Here is a 20,139-nt window from a genome sequence, read left to right on the forward strand (position 1 = left end):
TATGTGTAAAGGAGAGATTGCTGAGAGACACATCCCAATCCATTGCATGAAAACACTTTCCTCACGTGCATCACATTTCCCCTTAAAAGTCTGTTTTGGATGTGTTTTTTTCACTGAGCACAATGTTTTCAAGGGTTCATCCATGTTATAGCATGTTTTAGTACTTCATTCTTTTTTATTGCTGAATATTTCACCGTGTGTGTACACCACATTTTGTCTATCCTTCCAGCAGTTGGTGGACATTTGGGCTGTTTCCACTTTTTAGCTCTTATGAATAATGGTGCTATACACATTCCTCTACAAGTTCTGTTCGAACACTGGTTTTTCAGTTCTTTGGGGTATGTACATAGGATTAGAATTGCTGAGTCATATGATAATTCTATGTGTAGCTTTTTGAAAAACTACCACTGTGTTCCACAGTGGCTTCAGTATTTTACATTCTCCCCAGCAGTGTATGAGGGTTCTGACTTCATATCCTCACTAACACTGTGATTTCCCTTTTTTTTTTTTAATTGTAACCATCCTGGGGAGTGTAAATTGGTATCTCATTATGGTTTTTTTTTTTTCCTGTGTTGGGTCTTCGTTGCTGTGCTCGGGCTTTCTTTAGTTGTGGCGAGCAGGGGCTACTCTTTGTGCGTGGGCGTCTCAGTGTGGTGGCTTCTCTTGTTGCGGAGCATGGGCTCTAGGCATGCAGGCTTCAGTAGTTGTGGCACACGGGCTCAGTAGTTGTGGCACATGAGCTTAGTTGCTCTGATGCAAGTGGGATCTTCCCGGATCAGGGATTGAACCAGTGCCACCTGCATTGGCAGGTGGATTCTTGACCACTGCACCACCAGGGAAGTCCCCCAAATGCCTTTTCTTTCCTAAATACCTTTAGTCTCTCAGGTTCTGGCAGAGGTGTCATGACTGCAGATGCTATCTTTTCTGCTTTCCCAAAATAATTCCTTGGAATAGGAAGTCCAGGGTAGGCTTGGAAGAACATGGTTCTACAGTGACCTGACAAAATGAAAATGTTGTCATTTCAGCTAAAATTTGAGCTATTTACCAATTCAACCACCGATGGCGTGGAAAGTCAAATTCCTCCAAAAGAATCACAAATCTTAGGCTTTAAAAGGATTTGAAATTTATCTAGCCTGATCCATCTGCTTGATACACATGGAGAATATAGGCTCAAATTAGAGTAAATTTTTTTTCCCTATATTGCTGAAGGGGCCCCTTCTGTGCAACTTAGGTTTTTAGGTTTCTTCTCTACCTCCTCATTTCCCCTCTTCATTCTCCTCTGCTCCCCAGCCAGTTTTTCCTCTTTGCAGACAACTAGAGGAAATATCAGTCCTCCATTGTGTTTTGGTACAGGGAGTCTGTGTTGCCACAGGGTTTTTCCGGCTGGGTGTTTTCAACAAAAAGTATTTTAAAAAGACCTCCCACTCCAGGAAGCTAACATCTGGTTTGTATTATCTGAATGGTCTCATTAACAGATGATATTATAATGTCCATATCCCTATTTTTGAAGCTGAAGGAAAGTGAGGGTTAAATTTTGGGGGTACAATCTCATAAATAATGGAACAAACTTTTTGGCAGTGTAGGCTTTCCTATTCATTTCATCCTGAGAATTTTAGGATTGAGGGGAAAAAAAGTATTTTATCTTGTCTTTACTGGAAAAATAACTAGATGAAAGGGTTCTGGATTAGAAGTTTTTTTTTTTTTTTTTTTCAGACATTTTTTAGCTAATTTATCCTCTTAAAAATGTGATTACCAGATCCTTAGTACATGTTAATTAACTTGAAATGTAACTGATTTGAAATGAAAAATACAATTTTTAGTAACTTTTAGTAACAACTCACAAGTTGTTATTCACATATTAGTTAGGGAAAAAATCTATATATGCACGTGTGACAAAGATTATTGGAAATTCTTTTTATAAATAAAAGTGAAAAGAAGTTGCACATGGCTCCAAAGAGTTTCCCACTAGATTCTGTGTGAAGATGGAGTGTTATATAGAGCTGGTGACCTTATATGAGTCTCAGGGTTTCTTTCTTTTCCTTTTTTCCGTGTTGACTGTTTGCTTCTCCCACATCACAGATAATTCACAACAGATGGTTTCTTTGTATAGCTTTTATTTTTATGCTGGGATAAATGTTGATATATCCCATATTATTTTTAATTGTAGAGTTTAATCATCTGCCTCCGGACAGTTCTTACATGTTAAAACGTCCATATATATGTGTGATGGTGGGAGCATGTGTTTATAGTAACACAATGGACTCATTATGACACTGCATTGAGTTCAGATTTTTCCCAAACTGCAAAAAATGTGAACGAACATTCTAAACCCAAGTTAGAAATACAGATACAGTCTATAGACTTTACTCTTTAATGAGACCCAACATTTTCTCCCTGTGTTTTCTTTTTTTGATAAATAATTTGTGTTTCACATGTAAAATAATTATTACACTTTTGGGTATTTGTTAGTTTACTCTCAACACATAAAGGAGTTGAGGTAGCTTACAAAATGTAGGCAATGTGAGAAGGGAAAATTAGGAGCTCCAAATATATTTTGCACAAGGTTCTTCCCAGTTTAAAAACGCACTACACCTTCAGGTCTGGGTCCCAGAAGTCAGTTTTTCTTTTTTGTTTTACTTATAACTCTAGTACTAAGTAACCACGTTTTTAAAAAAGAAATTCAAAGATCACTCATTAAGAAATGCAAAATTTCTACTAATAATAAGTTAATGTACATTATCTAGCAAAAATTTTCATTATTTTTCTTATAAATATGTTAAAAATCCTGTCAGAATCATGAGCACCCGGTGAAGTACGATTACATTTCCTTCCTCCCTCCCTCTCTACACACCTCTCCAGTCTTCTCAGTGTGTATGTGGATCCTGAAACACTGACAAGAAAGCAATCTTCATCTTCCCTCTTATGACTTTTGCAACTCACTCTGAGTCAAAAGAAATATTACCTATGATCTTACATTTATTTTTGAATGTATCTGTTCCACAAGACTGATTTAAAAATTGCATAGTGATCAAATACGGTATTGCTCTGAATTTGAGTTTAAGAAAGTATTTCATAAGAATCTCTTTTGTAATAACCTATAAGGGAAAAGAACCTGGAAAAAATGAATATACATATATAAAACTGAATTACTTTGCTGTACACCTGAAACTAACACAACACTGTAAATCAACTATACTCCAATAAAAAAGACTAAATGATGAAAAAAATGGATATTAATGCCATGCATGAAGCTCCATTAAAATGCTGTCTACAAAAACTGGCTGGGAGGAGAATAATTAGGAATGTGTTCCAGATCTCCATTTGAAAGTATGACAGGATAAATGTTTCTGGGAGTCTTAATAAAACTGATACTTAATAAGTGGACAAGAAGAATCTCTTTTTAAATGAATAAAGGATTTTGAAATAGAATGTGCATGATCATGCAATCTTAAACGTCTGAAGGAAAAACTACTAAAGTTATTGAATGCAGGACCAGCTGTAGAAATTTTAATTATTTATCCTCAAATATGAGGAACATTATCATGGCATCCCTTCTTTCTTGTCTTCTGTTGACTTCCACCCCTCCCCCAAACCATACATGTGATTATCCTTAAAAGCCTAGAATATGGTTTTTTTTTTAATTTTTATTTTATATTGGAGCATAGCTGATTAATAATGTTGTATTAGTTTCAGTTGTACAGCAAAGTGATTCAGTTATACATATACCTTTATCTATTCTTTTTCAAATTCTTTTCCCATTTAGGTTATTACAAAATATTGAGCAGCGTTCCCTGTGCTACACAGCAGGTCCCTGTTGGTTATCTACTTTAAATATAGCAGTGTGTACATCTCAATCCCAAACTCCCAATCTGTCCCTCCCCCCTACCCTCCCCCCCCCCCCCCCCAGTAACCATAAGTTCATTCTCTAATTCTGTGAGTCTAGAATGTGTTTTTATCTTCTTTTGGAACTATACATCCCCACCTGGGTAAACAATTAAGTACCAGAATGTTTGAGTGCACTGGCTCTGAAACCAGACTGTCAAGGATAGACTCCAAGTGCTATCACTTACTCTAGTGTCCTCAGGCAATTTACCTAACTTTCTTGTGCCTCAGTTTTCTTATCTGTAAACTAGAGACAATAATAGTAACTATCCCAGAAGTTCACATGATTATTAAATGAGTTAATAAATGTAAAGGACTTAGAAACAGTGCTTGGTACACAGTAACTCTTTAATAAATTTTTAAAAACATCATTTTGATAGTGATGACTTTGAAGATTAACTTTGTACTGACCCCCAAATTTCTGTCTTTATCTCTACCATCTAGTTTTCTTAATTTTAACAATAATGTCAAATTTTGTTGAAAAATAAAATGACATTTGGTCTTATCTTTATATAAAACCATGATACATCCATGCAACAGACTTTCATTTAATACCTGTTTTAAGCTAGACACTTTTTTTCTGATGTCAGGGATATAGAGGCAGATAATTCTTTGTTTTCTCTTGGGTAAGAAAAGCAAGTAAACTCAGGATTTCAAAGAGATATCTGCATTCCCATGTTTATCTGCCGCATTATTCACAACAGCCAAGACAAGGAAGTACTTAAATGTCCATCAGCAGGTGACTGGACACAGAAAATGTGGCCTATCCATACAACAGCATTTTATTCAGCTTTGAAAAGAAGGAAATCCTGCCATTTGCAACAACGTGGATGAACCCAGAGGACATTATGTTAAGTGAGATAAGCCAGACCCAGAAGAACAAATACTGTGCAATCTCACTTAAATGTAGATTCTAAAGTAGTCAAACTCAGAGAAACAGAGAATAGAATGATGGTCACCAAGGCTGGGAGAAGGGGAAATAGGGAGGTGATGGTCAAATGGTACAAAGCTTCAGTAAACAAGATGATTGTTCTGGAGATCTATTGTAAAGCATAGTGATTATAGTCTACAACATTGTATTGTATAATTATAACAACATTGTATTGTGTAAGTTTGCTAAGAGGATAGATCTTATGTTAAGTGTTCGAGACTTCTGAAGGGGATGGATATGTTTATGGCGTTGATTGTGGTGATGGTTTCACAGGTGCCTACTTACCTCCAAATTCATCAAGTTGCACAATGAATCTGCACAGCTTTGTGTATGTCAATCAAACCTAAATAAAGTGGTTTCAAAAACAAGTGAGATGGGACTTCCTAGGTGGCACAGTGGTTAAGAATCCACCTGCCAATTCAGAGGACATGGGTTCCATCCCTACCCCAGAGAGATCCCACACGCTGCAGAGCAACTAAGCCCATGAGCCACAACTATTGAGCCCATGTGCCACAACTACTGAAGCCCATGCGCCTACAGCCCATGCTCCGCAACAAGAGAAGCCACCACAATGAGGAGCCCTTGCATCACAATGAAGAGCAGCGCCTCCTCGCTGCTACTAGAGAAAGCCCGTGTGCAGCAACAAAGACCCAATGCAGACAATAAATAAATAAATAAGTTTATTAAAAAAAAAAAAAGAAAAACAAGTAAAGAAATGGTTACACTGCAATGTAATAAATATTTGGATTGAGGTATATAGGGGCTATAAAGGTATTGAAGAGATTTATCTAAATCAGATTTTTGCTCAAACATTGCAAGTTATCTATTGATGTATAACAGATTATCCTGAGACTTGGCAGCTTAAAACAACAGACATTTATTATTGCATAGCTTCTGTGGGTCAGGAACCTGGGCACAGCTCAGCTGGATTCTTCTGACCCAGTGTCCCTCTCACAAGCTGCAATCAAGGTATGAGCAGATGCTGCAGCGATCTCAAGGATCAAATGAAGGAGGATCTGCTTCTAGGCTCACTCACGTGGTTGTTGGCAAGATTTACTTCCTCATGGGTTGTTGGACTAAGGGTTTTGGTTTCTTACTGGCTGTTGGCTGGAGGCCTTCCTCACTTGCCTGCCAGGTGGGCTTTTCCACAGGGCAGCTCGCAACTTGGTACTTGGTTTCCCCCAGCGGGCTCCAAAAGAGCAAGCAAGAAATGTCGAACAGGCCTGATGTTAGTCTTTTTGCAGCTGGATCTCAGAAGTGACATTCCATTATGTTTGCAGGTATTATATTTTACAAGCTCAGAAAGCATCATGGAAAGCCCCATTACTTTCTTTCTTTCTTCTTTTAAATTTATTTTATTGAAGTGTAGTTGATTTACAATGTTGTGTTAACTTGTGCTGCACAGCAAAGTGATTCAATTATACATATATATATATACATTCTTTTTCATATTCTTTTCCATTATAGTTTAATCAAAGCATATTGAATATAGTTCCCTGTGCTATACAGTAGGTTGTTTATCCATTTTATATATAATATATAGTTTGTATCTGCTAATCCCAAATTCCCAATGCATCCTTCCTCCCAGCACCTCTCCCTTGCCCCCCACAACCACAAGTCTGTTCTCTATATCTGTAAGTCTGTTTCTGTTTTGTAGATAGGTTCATTTGTGCCATATTTTAGATTCCACATATAAGTGATATCATATGGTATTTGTCTTTCTCTTTCTGCTTACTTCACTTAGCATGATAATCTCTAGGTCCACCTATGTTGCTGCAAATGGCATTATTTCATTCTTTTTTATGGCTGAGTAGCGTTCCATTGTATGTATGTATCACAGCTTCTTTATTTATTCACCCATCGATGGACATTTAGGTTGTTTCTATGTCTTGGCTATTGTGAATAGTGTTGCTATGAACATAATATGCACGTATCCTTTTGAATTATAGTTTTGTCCAGACCCATTACTTTCTAAATGGTGATTTCTGTCAGATCTTTATGGAATGAAATACTCTCCTAAAAGGGTTCATGCTCTAGATATGCATTTCTTCCTTTCCCCATCCCCCACCCCCCCACATACTCAAATCTTCTCACATTCTCAGTAAATTGGTGTTATGAATCCTTACATTGTTGTTGGACAAATCCATGCCCATCAGAAATGTAAACACAAAGACTGATATTTTTATAATCACAATAAAATTAGTTAAAAATAAAATTAATCTATTATGAATCATTTTAGATACCTTTCAAATTTCACTTCTAAACATTTAACAATTTTATATTTAAACACTTGTTTGAATAATCCTAGGTTGACAAGAATCCTTAAGTTACAAGTCTCAGAACAGACTGATTTAGCTCTATAGTTTGCCTTTCTCCTTCTGTTCCAGAGCCATCCAAGTTAATTCCATGTGACTGTGGTCAGTGACACTCTGGAGGTTGTCTTGACTGAATATGGGAGAAGTGTCCTGGGAAGAATCCTGAGAGTCTGCTAGAGCAGTGTTCTCCACTCTTCCTGGATCATGTGTCCCATGAGCAAAATCTATGTGAGCACACACCCTTATAGGTATAATTTTAAATTTATAAATTATATACACATCAATCTGTATTAACATATAATGCATATTTTAAAAGATGTGCAGTATCTACTAATAGAAAACAGTGAGATGAAATAAAATATTTTAAAAATCAAATTTAACACTACATTTATTTATGGTACACCAAACTGTTTATCCTCAAATTGTAGAGATTTGTACTGATGTCTAGATGGTTGGTTTATAAATGCCTTTCAGGGGCTTCCCTGGTGGCACAGTGGTTAAGAATCCACCTGCCAATGCAGGGGTCACGGGTTTGAGCCCTGGTCCAGAAAGATCCCACATGCTGAGGAGCAACTAAGCCCGTGTGCCACCACTACTGAGCCTGTGCTCTAGAGCCCACGAGCCACAACTATTGAGCCCATGTGCCACAACTACTGAAGCCCGCATGCCTAGAGCCTGTGCTCCGCAACAAGAGAAGCCACTGCGCTGAGAAGCGCATTCACCATGCCGAAGAGTAGCCCCCGCTGTCCACAACTAGAGAAAGCCTGTGCATAGCAATGAAGACCCAACACAGCCAATAAATACATTAATTAATTAAAAAAAATGCCTTGCAAATTAAACTGGCATCATACTATCATTTGCTAATACTGAAAAGTATGACATTCACTTAGGGGTAGGTTCATTGTTTATAATAATGATGTATATCCATATTTCAAATGATATTTTTGAAAATTTTTATTGTTTTGGCCTATATCTTGGCAGAACTGATTGGATCACCCTTAATTTTGTCTCTTAGTGTGGCTGAAAAAGAGTTCCTTTAAGGAATGGGGGAAATATCATTCTGCCTTTAAAAAAAATTTATTCTTGCATTATAAATATTATCATCAATCCAAAGTTTCTTTTCAGGAAACTTTTAAAGCTATTGGTCCATGAGTAAGTGTTAATTTAGTTAAGCTGTATGATATAATCTATAAATCTGCTTAAATACCCAAAGAAACAGTAATATGTTGTGAAACTTAGACAACAACACAAGAGCAAAGATGTTATTATTATCCCTCAACATAGTAGAGTGCAGACTGAAATATCAACTGAGTGAGGGTACATGTCTACTAAATATTAGTAAATTGAGACTTCTTTTTTATTTTTAAAGATAGAAATAGAAAAAAAAAAAAATTTTCCAACCAGAGCTGTGTATACCCCAGTTTGGAGACCACTGTACTAGATCCCTTGGGGTTCATCCAAGCCCCTAGTGAGACCCGGGCCAGAATGGGTTATGTAGAGGGGGGCACAAGAATGTAAACAGACACCCCTGCTGCAACAAAAGAGCTGCCATTTCATTTATATTATATTTTACATATTAAGCTTTCTAATAAATTTTCATTAGAACAAAGGATTACACAGCTAAGGCACATTTGAAACTTTCTTCTGGAGAAAACTAGAAGCCTACGACCCACAGTTCTGACAAATGTTTGAAACTGAACAGTGAACAGTAAAGTTGTAAAAATAGTCTTTTACTAAAGAGCTACATATACTGGTTTTTAAAGTTCCTAGGTTTTGTTTTATTTTTCTTACATGCAAAATCACAGCCTTAGATCTAAAAGAGAAAACACTTTTAGTCAAACATGCTATGAAAGTTTTGAATGTAATTGAATGCTAAATAAAGCATTAGTTATAAAATGCACTGAAATTTTTTTCTTAACTGAGAGACTGAAAAAAGTTAAAAGTTTTGAATATTTTGGAAACAGATCATATTAAAGCAAAGCTTAAAAAGGATATGGTTCTTTCAGTATTTCAGTGAGTTTAATCTTGACTTGCCTAGGGGCTTTGGAAATACCAGTTAGCTCATGCATCTTAAGATAATATAAAATCAGTGGACTCTGACCTCCCAAATTGAAGAGAACACGGTTAAACTCTGGACCACTACTGTTATAATGGGACTGTAAAGGGTAGAAAAAAATGAGTCAATTATTACTTTTGCGTATTTTTAAAGAACTGTGAATAAAATATAACTTCGTTATAACTCCAAATACAATTATTATCTGGTATATTAAAACAAATAAAGGGAAATTCTGCGAGGCATATTCTTAATTAAAGTAATTTGCTCAAGTATGATACTGTGAGTATGTGCAGTAAGGCTCTGCTAGTCTTTTAGCATGAAGACAGGCCAACAGAGATCATTCTATCTAAAGAACGGAAAGAGAAAAGAATGAGCAGAGCCCCAGAAAAAGGGACAGGAAAAAATATGAAGCAATAATGACTGAAACTTTCCAAATTTTATGAAAAACACATCCAAGAAGCTTAACTCCAAGTAGGATAAATTCACATCTAGATGTATCATAATCACAAGTGTTGAAAGCAAAGACAAAAAGAAAAATCTCAAAAGCAGCAAGAGAAAAACAACATATAAGAGAACCCCAATAAGGTTAACAAGGTGACTTCTCTTCAGGACAAAGGAGGTCAGAAGCCCATTAAAGTGCTGATGAAAAACACTTTGAGCATGAACTCTATGTCAAAGAAACAACAACCACAGTTATAATTGCTCCAATATTCTACTATTGACTTCTTGTAGGATACAAGGTAAGTATAGCAGCTACTCATATGTTAAGTCTTTCCTCAATTTTTGTAATGCCTAGATGAGAGACTCATTGTTGATTCCACTTCTTGTGGGGAAGTAAAATTTTATTCTCATTTGTTTTACTGATACATAAATTTCTCTTATGTTTCTTTTGCTTATGGTTAATTTTTCATTGTATTCATTCATAGCTGCTTCAGGATTATTTCAAATAGTGGTACTATTGTAATCAAAAGCAGTTCTTTGATGGTGAAAACTTGATGCCAATATCAGCTGTATTTTCTATGATGTAAATCATCTACTTCACCAGAGTCTCACATGAAAATTCGCATCAGGTTATATCTAGCCTGATCTTAAAAACTGAATGCAAAACTGGACCAGGCTTTGTCAAGTTTAAAAGGAAATCTTGCCTATCTAGAAAGATGTTTTCTGACCCTTTTCCTGTCTTCTGCCTTGTGTATCTATCTTACTGAAGTTTTAGAAATAGACATTCCTGTTATTTTTCTGCAGTTACCGGTTTTTAAACTAGGAAAACCACAGTACACAGATCCTTCTTCCTTTGTGAGAATCTATGGGTTTTTTTTAAGCATAGTTCAATCAGGCAAGAGCAGAAGTAGGTATTAAATGCAAATCCAGTGTTTTGTGGAGACTTAGCCATTTTCTTGGATTCTTTTTTTTTCTTCTTTTTTTGGGATTAAAAAGAATATCCTTTATAATAGCTCCAAAAAATTAAATAGTTATACAACTAGCAAAACATGTACAAGATTTGTATGCTGAAAAACCTAAATAAAGGGAGAAACATATCATGTTTGTACATTGGAAGATTCAATATAGATAAGAAGTCAATTCATTTTCTTGGATTCTTTAAGTACTCCAGTTGTCCAAAGAACTCTTGCTAAAGACATTCCAAGCAGCCAAAACAATTTACAGAAGCCCCACTGCTTCCAATTACCCTCACAAAAGATAATGGCAGAAAACTCTCAGAGACCTTTAAGATTCCATAAAACAAGAGTTTTATAGCCAAAGTCAATTTACTACTAAATTGAAGAACCAAGCAATCCTATAAACTTTAGAAGGGTCACAAGGTATGAACTAGAAAGTCCAAGGAATGGTTTTGGGCTTCAGTTTTTCTGTTAATTTATTAAAGGATAATTGCTGACAATGGCTAGAAAGCTAAACTTTGATTTTTGAGGTCTGAATGTGTGTACTGTCAATGCTCATATGGGTGTTGGGAACCCATAAGCACCCATTCAGCATTTGGACTTTTCTTTATGTTGAACTGAAATATATCTCCCTACAGCTTTCACTTATTGGTAAAAATAAAAACTTTTTATTTTTTGGTAAAAAACTTTTTTGAGCCACCCAGAAAAAGTCTAATCCTGCTTTCCTATGCTAGCTCTCTACATAGTTAAAAACATTTATTATGGCCTCCAGTCTTGTCTTTTCTAGTGGAAATGCCTTGAAATATTTTGGCTATTGCTTAGACATTATGGTTTCAGAGCCCTTTATCATCCTGATTATTTTCTGTCTGATACACTTCTGTTTATTTACACACTTTTACAATGCTGGGCTCCAAAATAAACATAATACACAATTTATTGTCTAATCAGCATGGAGTAGATTCCATATGTTTAAACAGCCCATGAATACAGTAGATTTTGGGGTCAACAACATTCTACCTTTGACATATACAGCATTTACTGTTAAAAGTGATTCCCAAATCTTTTCAGATGCCTCCAAGCCAAGGCTTTATTATCCTATACTTATACAGTCATAATTTTGGACCTTTTTACTTTTTCCCACAGTAACAGTTTATCTTCTAAGATCAGCTTGTTACTCCAGCCTGTTGTAAACTTTTGATCATCCAATACATTCATAATTCTTCCAAGTTTTATGACTTTTACATAGCTAATAAAAAATGGCAGTCATATTTTTATCAAAATTGTTGATAAAATATTGTGCACGAGACAGGGCCAATGATGTAGCAATATGGTGTACTACCAAAGACATATCTGCAATTTGCTATCTGTTAATAGCGACATCTGAAAAAAGTTATTCAGTCAGTTACAAACCCATTTGTCCATATTTCTTCAGCTTGTAAGCAAAGTATAAAAGACCATTTTTTGTGCTTGCTGAAGCACTAAATTTCTATTACATTTCACACAATTTCTATTACATTTCCCTTATTTCTAAATTTAGCAACCTTGCCCTCCTCCTCTACTCCCATCCATTCCCCTGCCTCCTACTGCCTGCAGGCAGGATGGTGTCATATTGCCATCTATGCCACATTGACTCCCTAGAGATCGCCAGTTTCTATCCGAAGTACTGACAAAACATCCTTGGCAGCACTGTGAAGGTTGGAAGAGGTTCTACATACCTGGATTATTAAAGACCAGGAAATATATGAATACTGACTTTCTGAAAGTGATTTTTGTACAAGCATAATTTAAAATTTAAAATAATGGTCAGACTTGACTAGATAATACAGACAAGATTTTATCAATAAAGACTGCAACAGATTTAAAACTTAACTGGCTAACAAGTTAAGAGATCAAATTCAGAAATTTAAGCCAAGGGCCTCATCAAATCTTGGCTAAAGCAACACAAGGTGGCAAGTCCATGGGATCTCTATTTGGGAGGCACCTTCAAAAATGTGGAGAACAAGCATTCAAGACTTAAGAGTAACAGTACCTACATGTGGTCATGTATTCTAGGACCATGGTTTAACAGGTGGGGACAGGCCAACCGCTGCTGAAAACTCCATTGAAATTTCCTCTGCAATTTTAATGCTTACTGAGATCAGAGCCATGTTCGTGTGTCAACCCAAGGAGAAGCAGTGCCAGAAGTATGAAGAAAAAAATAAATGCTATTCTTTTTCCTTAGAGATGAGGATAGTTTCAGAAATAAATATCACTTTAATATTAAGATCAACCTCTCCAATAAATCTCTTCTGATCATTAATTTTTTCCTAAAATATATATCGAGAGTGTAATAACCAACATTGTCCATGTGAAACTGTTCAATTAATTATATTGGAAATTGAAGACGGACATTTTTATAATTATTATACTCCAAACCTTTGTTAATAGTCTTGGTAATCTTGATTCTTCCTTGGATGCAGGCGTTGTATATGCTTTTGGGTTCTTTAAAATTTTTGTCATATTGAAGTCTATATCTAAAACAGAAAATAAAATATTTTCTTAAATTCTGTACTTTTTTCTTCCCAAAAGGCATGATACCCCTTCTTTTTTCCTAGCAATGCACCTTTAACATGGAGAGAAGTAAAAATGTATGAGAGAAGGTTAGGATATTGTTGTAGCTTGTCTCAGTCAGAGGAAATGGATATTCCATCTCATTTTACCTAACAGGGCTTTAAAGTTCTCAAATTCATTCACTTTCACTATTTCATGTCATCCTCACAAACCATTTTGTGAGCTAAGTAACATTTCCCACAATTTATAGATGAGAAAACTAAAGTGAAGGAAACTCTATGACTTTTTCTAAGAGTAAGTTGTGCTCTAAGTCTTGCTCTACCACTTATTAAGAGTAGAGGAAGATGACGCAGACCCTAGGTCTTTGGCTTCTGAGTTCACAGCTCTTTCCATGACCCTCTAATTAAATGCAATAGGAGGCTTGGGCCTTTGCATGTTAGAGTCTACCTTTTCCACATACTGACAACATACCCAAATAAGGAAAGACTTGGTAATTTTTTATTGCAACCACAATAAATATACATGAGAGTACCCAGGGAGTCTTGTCTTAAAAGAGAACTATATAATTTAATCAGCCATGTCAGCGTAAAAGCACAAGCTAATTATTAAGGATATCTTAATGTAGGGCAGAGAAAATAGGTGATCTGAGAAGTCTGTACTAGATTCTGTCACTGACAATTATTACCAGTTACCTGGTAGACAAATCAGATCTACAGATTGTGATGTTGATGACAAACCTAGAAGAGTTGAAGAAAGTCACTTGGATTGATTTTTGACATTACACATTAAAAGATATTAGCTTGAAATACTGGAGGCAAGCAGGCATTTATCTCTGGCAGAGATTAAAGAACTGGCTAGCAAGGAAACCGTGTTTTAAAATTTTGAGTGGACCCAAAGTTAGATTAAGTTGAGTTAGAATTGACAAGAAAGGCAATGAACCATATAATTTCTCTACTTTAAAACTTGCTCAGTGGACTTCCCTGGTGGCACAGTGGTTAAGAATCCGCCTGCCAATGCAGGGGACACAGGTTCTACCTCTAGTCTGGGAAGATTCTCATATGCCATGGAGCAACTAAACCCATGTGCCACAACTGCTGAGCCTGTGTGCCACAACCACTGAAGCCCGTGTTCCTGGAGCTGGTGCTCTGCAACAAAAGAAGACACTGCACTGAGAAGCCTGCGCACTGCAATGAAGAGTAGCCCTTGCTTGCCACAACTAGAGAAAGCCTGTGTGAAGCAATGAAGACCCAACGGAGAAAAAAAAAAAAAAAAGTAAATACTTATGTATTTAAAATTTAAAATTAAAAACAATAAATAAATAAAACTTGCTCAAAAGCATACAACTCATCATGGAGAGGAATATGACAATCTGTACCAATAATACAGACATTTTTCTTTGACTCAGCAACCCCTCTCCTGAGAATATATTCTACACAATCTCCTACATAAATACAAAAAAAAAAAATGTACAAGTTTAATGATTATGGCATAATTTGTAAAATTTAGAGATTATAAACAACCTGTGTATTTACCAATCAAGTACGGGCTGAAAAATCTATGGCACTTCTATTTGATGGAATACTATAAGCTGTAAAAAGAAATGAGCAAATCCCCATACAGATGTGAAGATATCTATAGGTCATATCATTAAGTGAGGAAAGCAAGCTGCAGAACAGTGTAGAGTATATTACTTGATTGAATATATAAAATATACTACATTCAGTGTAAAAGGGAAGGAATAAGAATATCTATTGTATTTGCCTTCATTTGTATAAAGAAGCACTGGAAAGGTAAATAAGAAGTGAATAAAAATATTCTCTTTGTGAGGAATAATTAAAAATAAAACATGCTCAATTTTGAATCATCCTTAAATACATATTTAGGTGATATTACTTAACTTCTAGTCACTATGAACAGATATGGTGTTAATAACAAAAGGACCTCTATTTCATGTCTACCATACCCACAATAAAAGCCTTAGAAGATTGCTTGAACTTTGTTGTAGAATTGCTATCGACAGATTAATATCAGGCAAAGATTCTAGGCTTGGAGTAGTGGCAATAGACACAAAAAGTAAGAGACTAATGAAAACACAAAGCAAAGAAATTTTAGAAGTAAAAGAGTCAAAGAAAACATTTCAAAAAAATCCTACATAAAAGAAAAACCCAACCTGAATATGATGAGTAATAAGTAATCTTAAAATCACTGAATTTACTAGCTTTTTCCCTCTTCCTATATTCCTCTATTCCATTGATTTATTTTAGGTAAAAATATTAATTTTTTCCTGATTATGCTTTTTACATCTCCTCTGTTCTCAGAGTCTCTGAATGCTTGGGAAGATCACCGGAAACACCAATATTGACTCTGTTTGATAAAACTTTAAGAAAGTATGTCTCAATTGTTCTTATTAAATCTTTAGAAATTTCACTAGTGACAAAATATTCCAGTCTTACTACACCTACATTGGGAAAATTTCATTTTCATAATTATCCCCTTTTTATTTTAGGTATATTACATCCCTTAAAAGGGAGACACTTATGCGAGTAAGTATGGTTACCTTTATTCACTTTTGTAGTTTTTATTCTAATAGTCTTTCTGAGATGCAAATAACTCATATATTTTAGCAAAAAAATAAAGTTCATGCAGGCCATATATAATATTATATATCAATAAACTATAGAAACAGAAAAAATATTACTAAAATATTTAGAATATATCTAACTTAGAACTATTCGCAGAGACTTTCATCTAGTATTCAAATGTAAGTGGAAATAAGGAAAGAGTAAAAACAGATAGTCATCACACAAAATGAATGTGATTTGAGCATATAAGAAAACATAAATGCAATTTTGTTTCAGTAATATAGGAAAATGATCAAATTATTTCAAGAAAGTATTGCACGTTCATGAGTGTATTCTTACTGTTTTATTGTTTATATTTTCTTATCATGCTTCCCAATTTTTCAGATTCTTATACACACACTTCCCCAAGTCCCTTCAATCTCACCATCTTCAGGCCCTGTCATTGGTTTGTGTAAATATTAGGCCTCAAACAAGTTACATTTGTCTACATACCTACTTACAGAACCATTCTCCTACATTTCTGCAAGCAATTCAAGTTTTAAATTGGCAAATTGAAGCATTAAGGACTTCTTCACAATGCACTAACATAAAGTTAAATTTCTTATCCTAGTAATGTTATAGTAACATAATACATATAATTGTGAATAGCCTCACAGAGAGGTTATAGAGCTCAAGTACTCATAAATGCACTTTGTTAACTATAAAGTGCTATGTACATGTAAGGTATCACTAGTATCCTCGGGTTTTACCAACTTTGAAATAAATTTAGTATCTCTGAGAACATGAAGATTTTGTATATAATAAAATAGTGATTCATATCATATTTGGTTCCCAAGGAAAATATATCATTACCTCATTTTGGTATTTTTAGGAGTTTACTTCTGTTACTTTTCACTATGAATTATTTGTATCTTCAAGGACTAAATCACTGCTCACACAAGTTATAGGTGTAAGACAGTAGTGATTAGTTTTGTTACCAAGTCCAAGCTTATTCTGCTTGCCGCATGACAGGCCAGTGAATCAAAGACAAGGTGTTGAGGCAAGGAATACGACTTTATTCCCAAAGCCGGTGAACCGTGAAGATGGCAGACTAGTGTCTTATTGGGCTCTGGATGTCAGTTTGTTTTATAGAATCAGAGAAGGAGGGGCTGGGAAGTGAAGTAAAAAGGGTTATCAGTCTTGGAAAACATCTCCTGGAATGACTAGCCTCAGGGAAGGGATGTGTTAATTTCACAGGTGGGTAGGGTTCCCTGAGGCAGGCCATTGTGTATGATTAAAGCAATAAAAAGCAGAAGTTAAAGTCAAAGAAACAGATCCAACATGGAGTCCAATTTAGCTCTACACGGTAGGTATCAGTTTTAAAAGTATTTGTATGGTTTTTGTATAAAGGGCTAAGTGAGAGGTATCCAAAATTAGGAAGTGGTGTAGTTATGAACTAAGGTTCTGTGGAACCAAACATTACAAATGTATTGTAAAATAGAATAGCTTTTAATCTTGACTTGATCAAAGGAGTTGTTGAAGAAAACTGGACCCATTTTAAGTTTTTCCTGTAGAGTGGAAAACATTAAAAAATCAACCACTAAATGGACTTTGAAGCAAAAATTGGAACATATATCTGGCAAATTATTTTTTTCCTGTCATCTCTAACTGTATCTACATAAGAACTTTTAAAAAGATGTAAAAATTAAAGACCAATGTTATTGCATATTGTAGTACAAACTGTACTTGTTGAAAATAATAAAATAGAAAGGAATTGAGACTACATTTATTTTATAATCAAGCATTGACAGTCTTGACTGGTGTCATAAAAATTCTTTATATTAATGAGTTGTATTTTGAAATCATGTTCTTACCATTCCACATCTAAAAATATCCTCTAGAAGAGAAGGGCAGGGCACTGGCTTTTGTGGCTGCTGCCCAGAAGACACATTCCTTGATAGACTGGCTCTTGTGGCCAGTGGGACTTGTGTTCGAGGATTCAATAGAATAATAGCACACAAAGGAACAGTTCTTAACTGGCTATCACCCCAGTGCTCAGTGCAGAAGGAGCAGACAGAAACACCCACCTTCCAATCTTTCACTGAAAGAGGTATATTTGCATACTTTCAAAGCTGCTGCCTGAGATGCTTACTGAGATCATTTCATTTGGACACTGACAGGTCTTGACACACCCTCAACTACTGGGAGCCACTAAGAATAAAGTAGGCTTCTTTTAAGATCACAAAGGTTTGAGGGATAAACAAGAGCTAGGGCAAAGTTGAATGATAAGATTCATCTTCTATAAGAGGCCACTCCTTCAAGGCTGGAAGAAATCGCTGTTTTCTCTAATGCAAAGAGACTAACACAGAGAGTCAAGGAAAATGAAGGAACAGACAAATATGTCCCAAATAAAAAAATAAGATAAAGCTTCAGAAAAAGACCTTAAGGAAATAAAGATAATTGATTTACTTGATAAAGAGTTCAAAATAACAGTCTTTAAGATGCTCACTGAGGTTAGGAGAACAATGCATGAACAGACTGAAAATTTCAACAGAAATAGAAAATATAAGAAAGTACCATGCAGAAATCACAGAACTGAAGAATATAATAATTGAACTGAAAAATACATTATAAGGGATGAACAGCAGGCTAGACAAAGCAGAAAAAAGGATTAGCAAACTAAAACATGAGGCAATGGAATTCATCCAATCAAAGCAGTGAAAAGAAAAAAAAAAATTAAAAAGTGAAGATAGCTTCTGGGACTTACCGGACGACATTAAACAGACAAACATTTGCATTATAGGGGTCCTAGAAGAAGAATAGATAGAGATAGGGATAGAAAATTTATTTGAACAAATAGTCACTGAATACTTCCCTAACTTGGGGAAGGAAACAGACACCCACATCCAGGAAGCCCAGAGAGTTCCAAATAAGATGACCTCAAAGAGACCCACATCAAGACACATTATAATTAAATTGTCATAACTTAAAGACAAGGAGAGACTCTTAAAACCAGAAAGAGAAAAAGAACTTGTTATGTGGAAGGGAACCCTCCATAAGACTATCATCAGCAGATTTTTCAGCAGAAACTTTGCAGGCCAGAAAGGAGTGGCACAATATATTCAAAGTGCTGAAAAAACAAAAAACAAACAAACTACTAACCAAGAATTCTCTACTCAGCAAAGTTGTCCTACAGAATTGAAGGAGAGATAAATAGTTTTCCATGCAAGCAAAAGCTGAAGAATTTATGACCATAAACTGGCCTTCCAAGAAGGGACTTCTTTAAGCTGAAATGAAAGTGCTAAACAGAAATAGAAAAACATATAAAAGTACAAATCTCACTGGTAAAGGTAAACATACAGTAAAATTCAGAATAATCTAATGTTATAAAGGTGGTGAGTTAATCATTTATAATTCTAGTATGAAGGTTAAAAGACAAAAGTAGTAAAAATAACTAACTACTATAATTTGTTAATGAATATGCAAGATAAAAAGCAATTGTGACATTAAAAACAAAGCAAGGGAGAGGAGTAAAAACATAGAGCTCTAGAATGTGTTTGAACTTAAGTTGCAACTTAAAATAGACTGTCATAGATATGTTATTTTACATAAGCCTCATGGTAATCACAAAGCAAAACATTATAGTAGATACAAAAAAGATAAAGAGAAAGGAATCTAAGCATACCACTAAAAAGGAAAAGAGCAAGAGAAGAAGAAAAGAATAAGGGAATTTAAAAATAGCCAGAAAACAATTAAAAAATGGTGATAAGTACACACATATCAATAATTACTTTAAATGTAAATGGACTAAGTTCCCCAATCAAAAGACACAGATTGGCTAAATGGATAAAAGAAAGCAAGATGAATCTATAAGCTGCCTACAAGAGATACAATTCACATGTAAGGGCACACAGACAAAGTGAAGGGATGGAAAAAGATATTCCATACAAACGGAAACAAAAAGAAACTTGGATACCTATACTTTTATCAAGGAAATAGACTAAAAAAGACAATAAAAAAATCACTGAAACTAAGAGCTGGTTTTCTGAGAAAAACAAAATTAAGAAAAAAATAGAGAGGACTGAAATTAAGTCAGAAATGAAAGAGATGTTACGACTGATACCATAAAAATATGAAGGATCATAAGAGACTACTATGAACAACAAATGCCAACAAATTAGATAACCTAAGAAAACAATAATTTTCTAAAAACCTACAACTACCAAGACTGCTTTAAGAACTAGACAGCTTGAAAAGACCAATAGCAAATAAGGAGATTGAAATGGTAATTTAAAAAATCTCCCAACAAAGGAAAGCACAGGACAAGATGATGTCATGGTTGAATACTACCAAACATTAAATGAAAATTAACAATCCTTTTAAAACTCTTCCAAAAAGTAGAAGCAGAGGGAATACTTTCAAGCTCATTTTATGAGGTCAGCATTAC

General features: G+C 35.1%; 1 protein-coding gene across 1 annotated transcript in view; it reads right to left on the minus strand.

Moving 5' to 3' along the window:
- Positions 1-9,110: 9,110 nt before the first annotated feature.
- Positions 9,111-20,139, minus strand: part of FAM227B (family with sequence similarity 227 member B) — a 170,638-nt gene continuing 159,609 nt past the window's right edge. Inside the window, exons 10-11 of the mRNA XM_057722719.1 lie at positions 12,997-13,094; positions 9,111-9,284 (exon numbers count right to left, since the gene is read on the minus strand). Coding sequence (XP_057578702.1) covers positions 9,111-9,284; positions 12,997-13,094 — 272 coding nt within the window. The remainder of the gene's footprint in view (positions 9,285-12,996; positions 13,095-20,139) is intronic.

This window comes from Hippopotamus amphibius, chromosome 2 (genome assembly GCF_030028045.1).
Source record: "Hippopotamus amphibius kiboko isolate mHipAmp2 chromosome 2, mHipAmp2.hap2, whole genome shotgun sequence".
Classification (NCBI taxonomy): Eukaryota; Metazoa; Chordata; class Mammalia; order Artiodactyla; family Hippopotamidae; genus Hippopotamus; species Hippopotamus amphibius.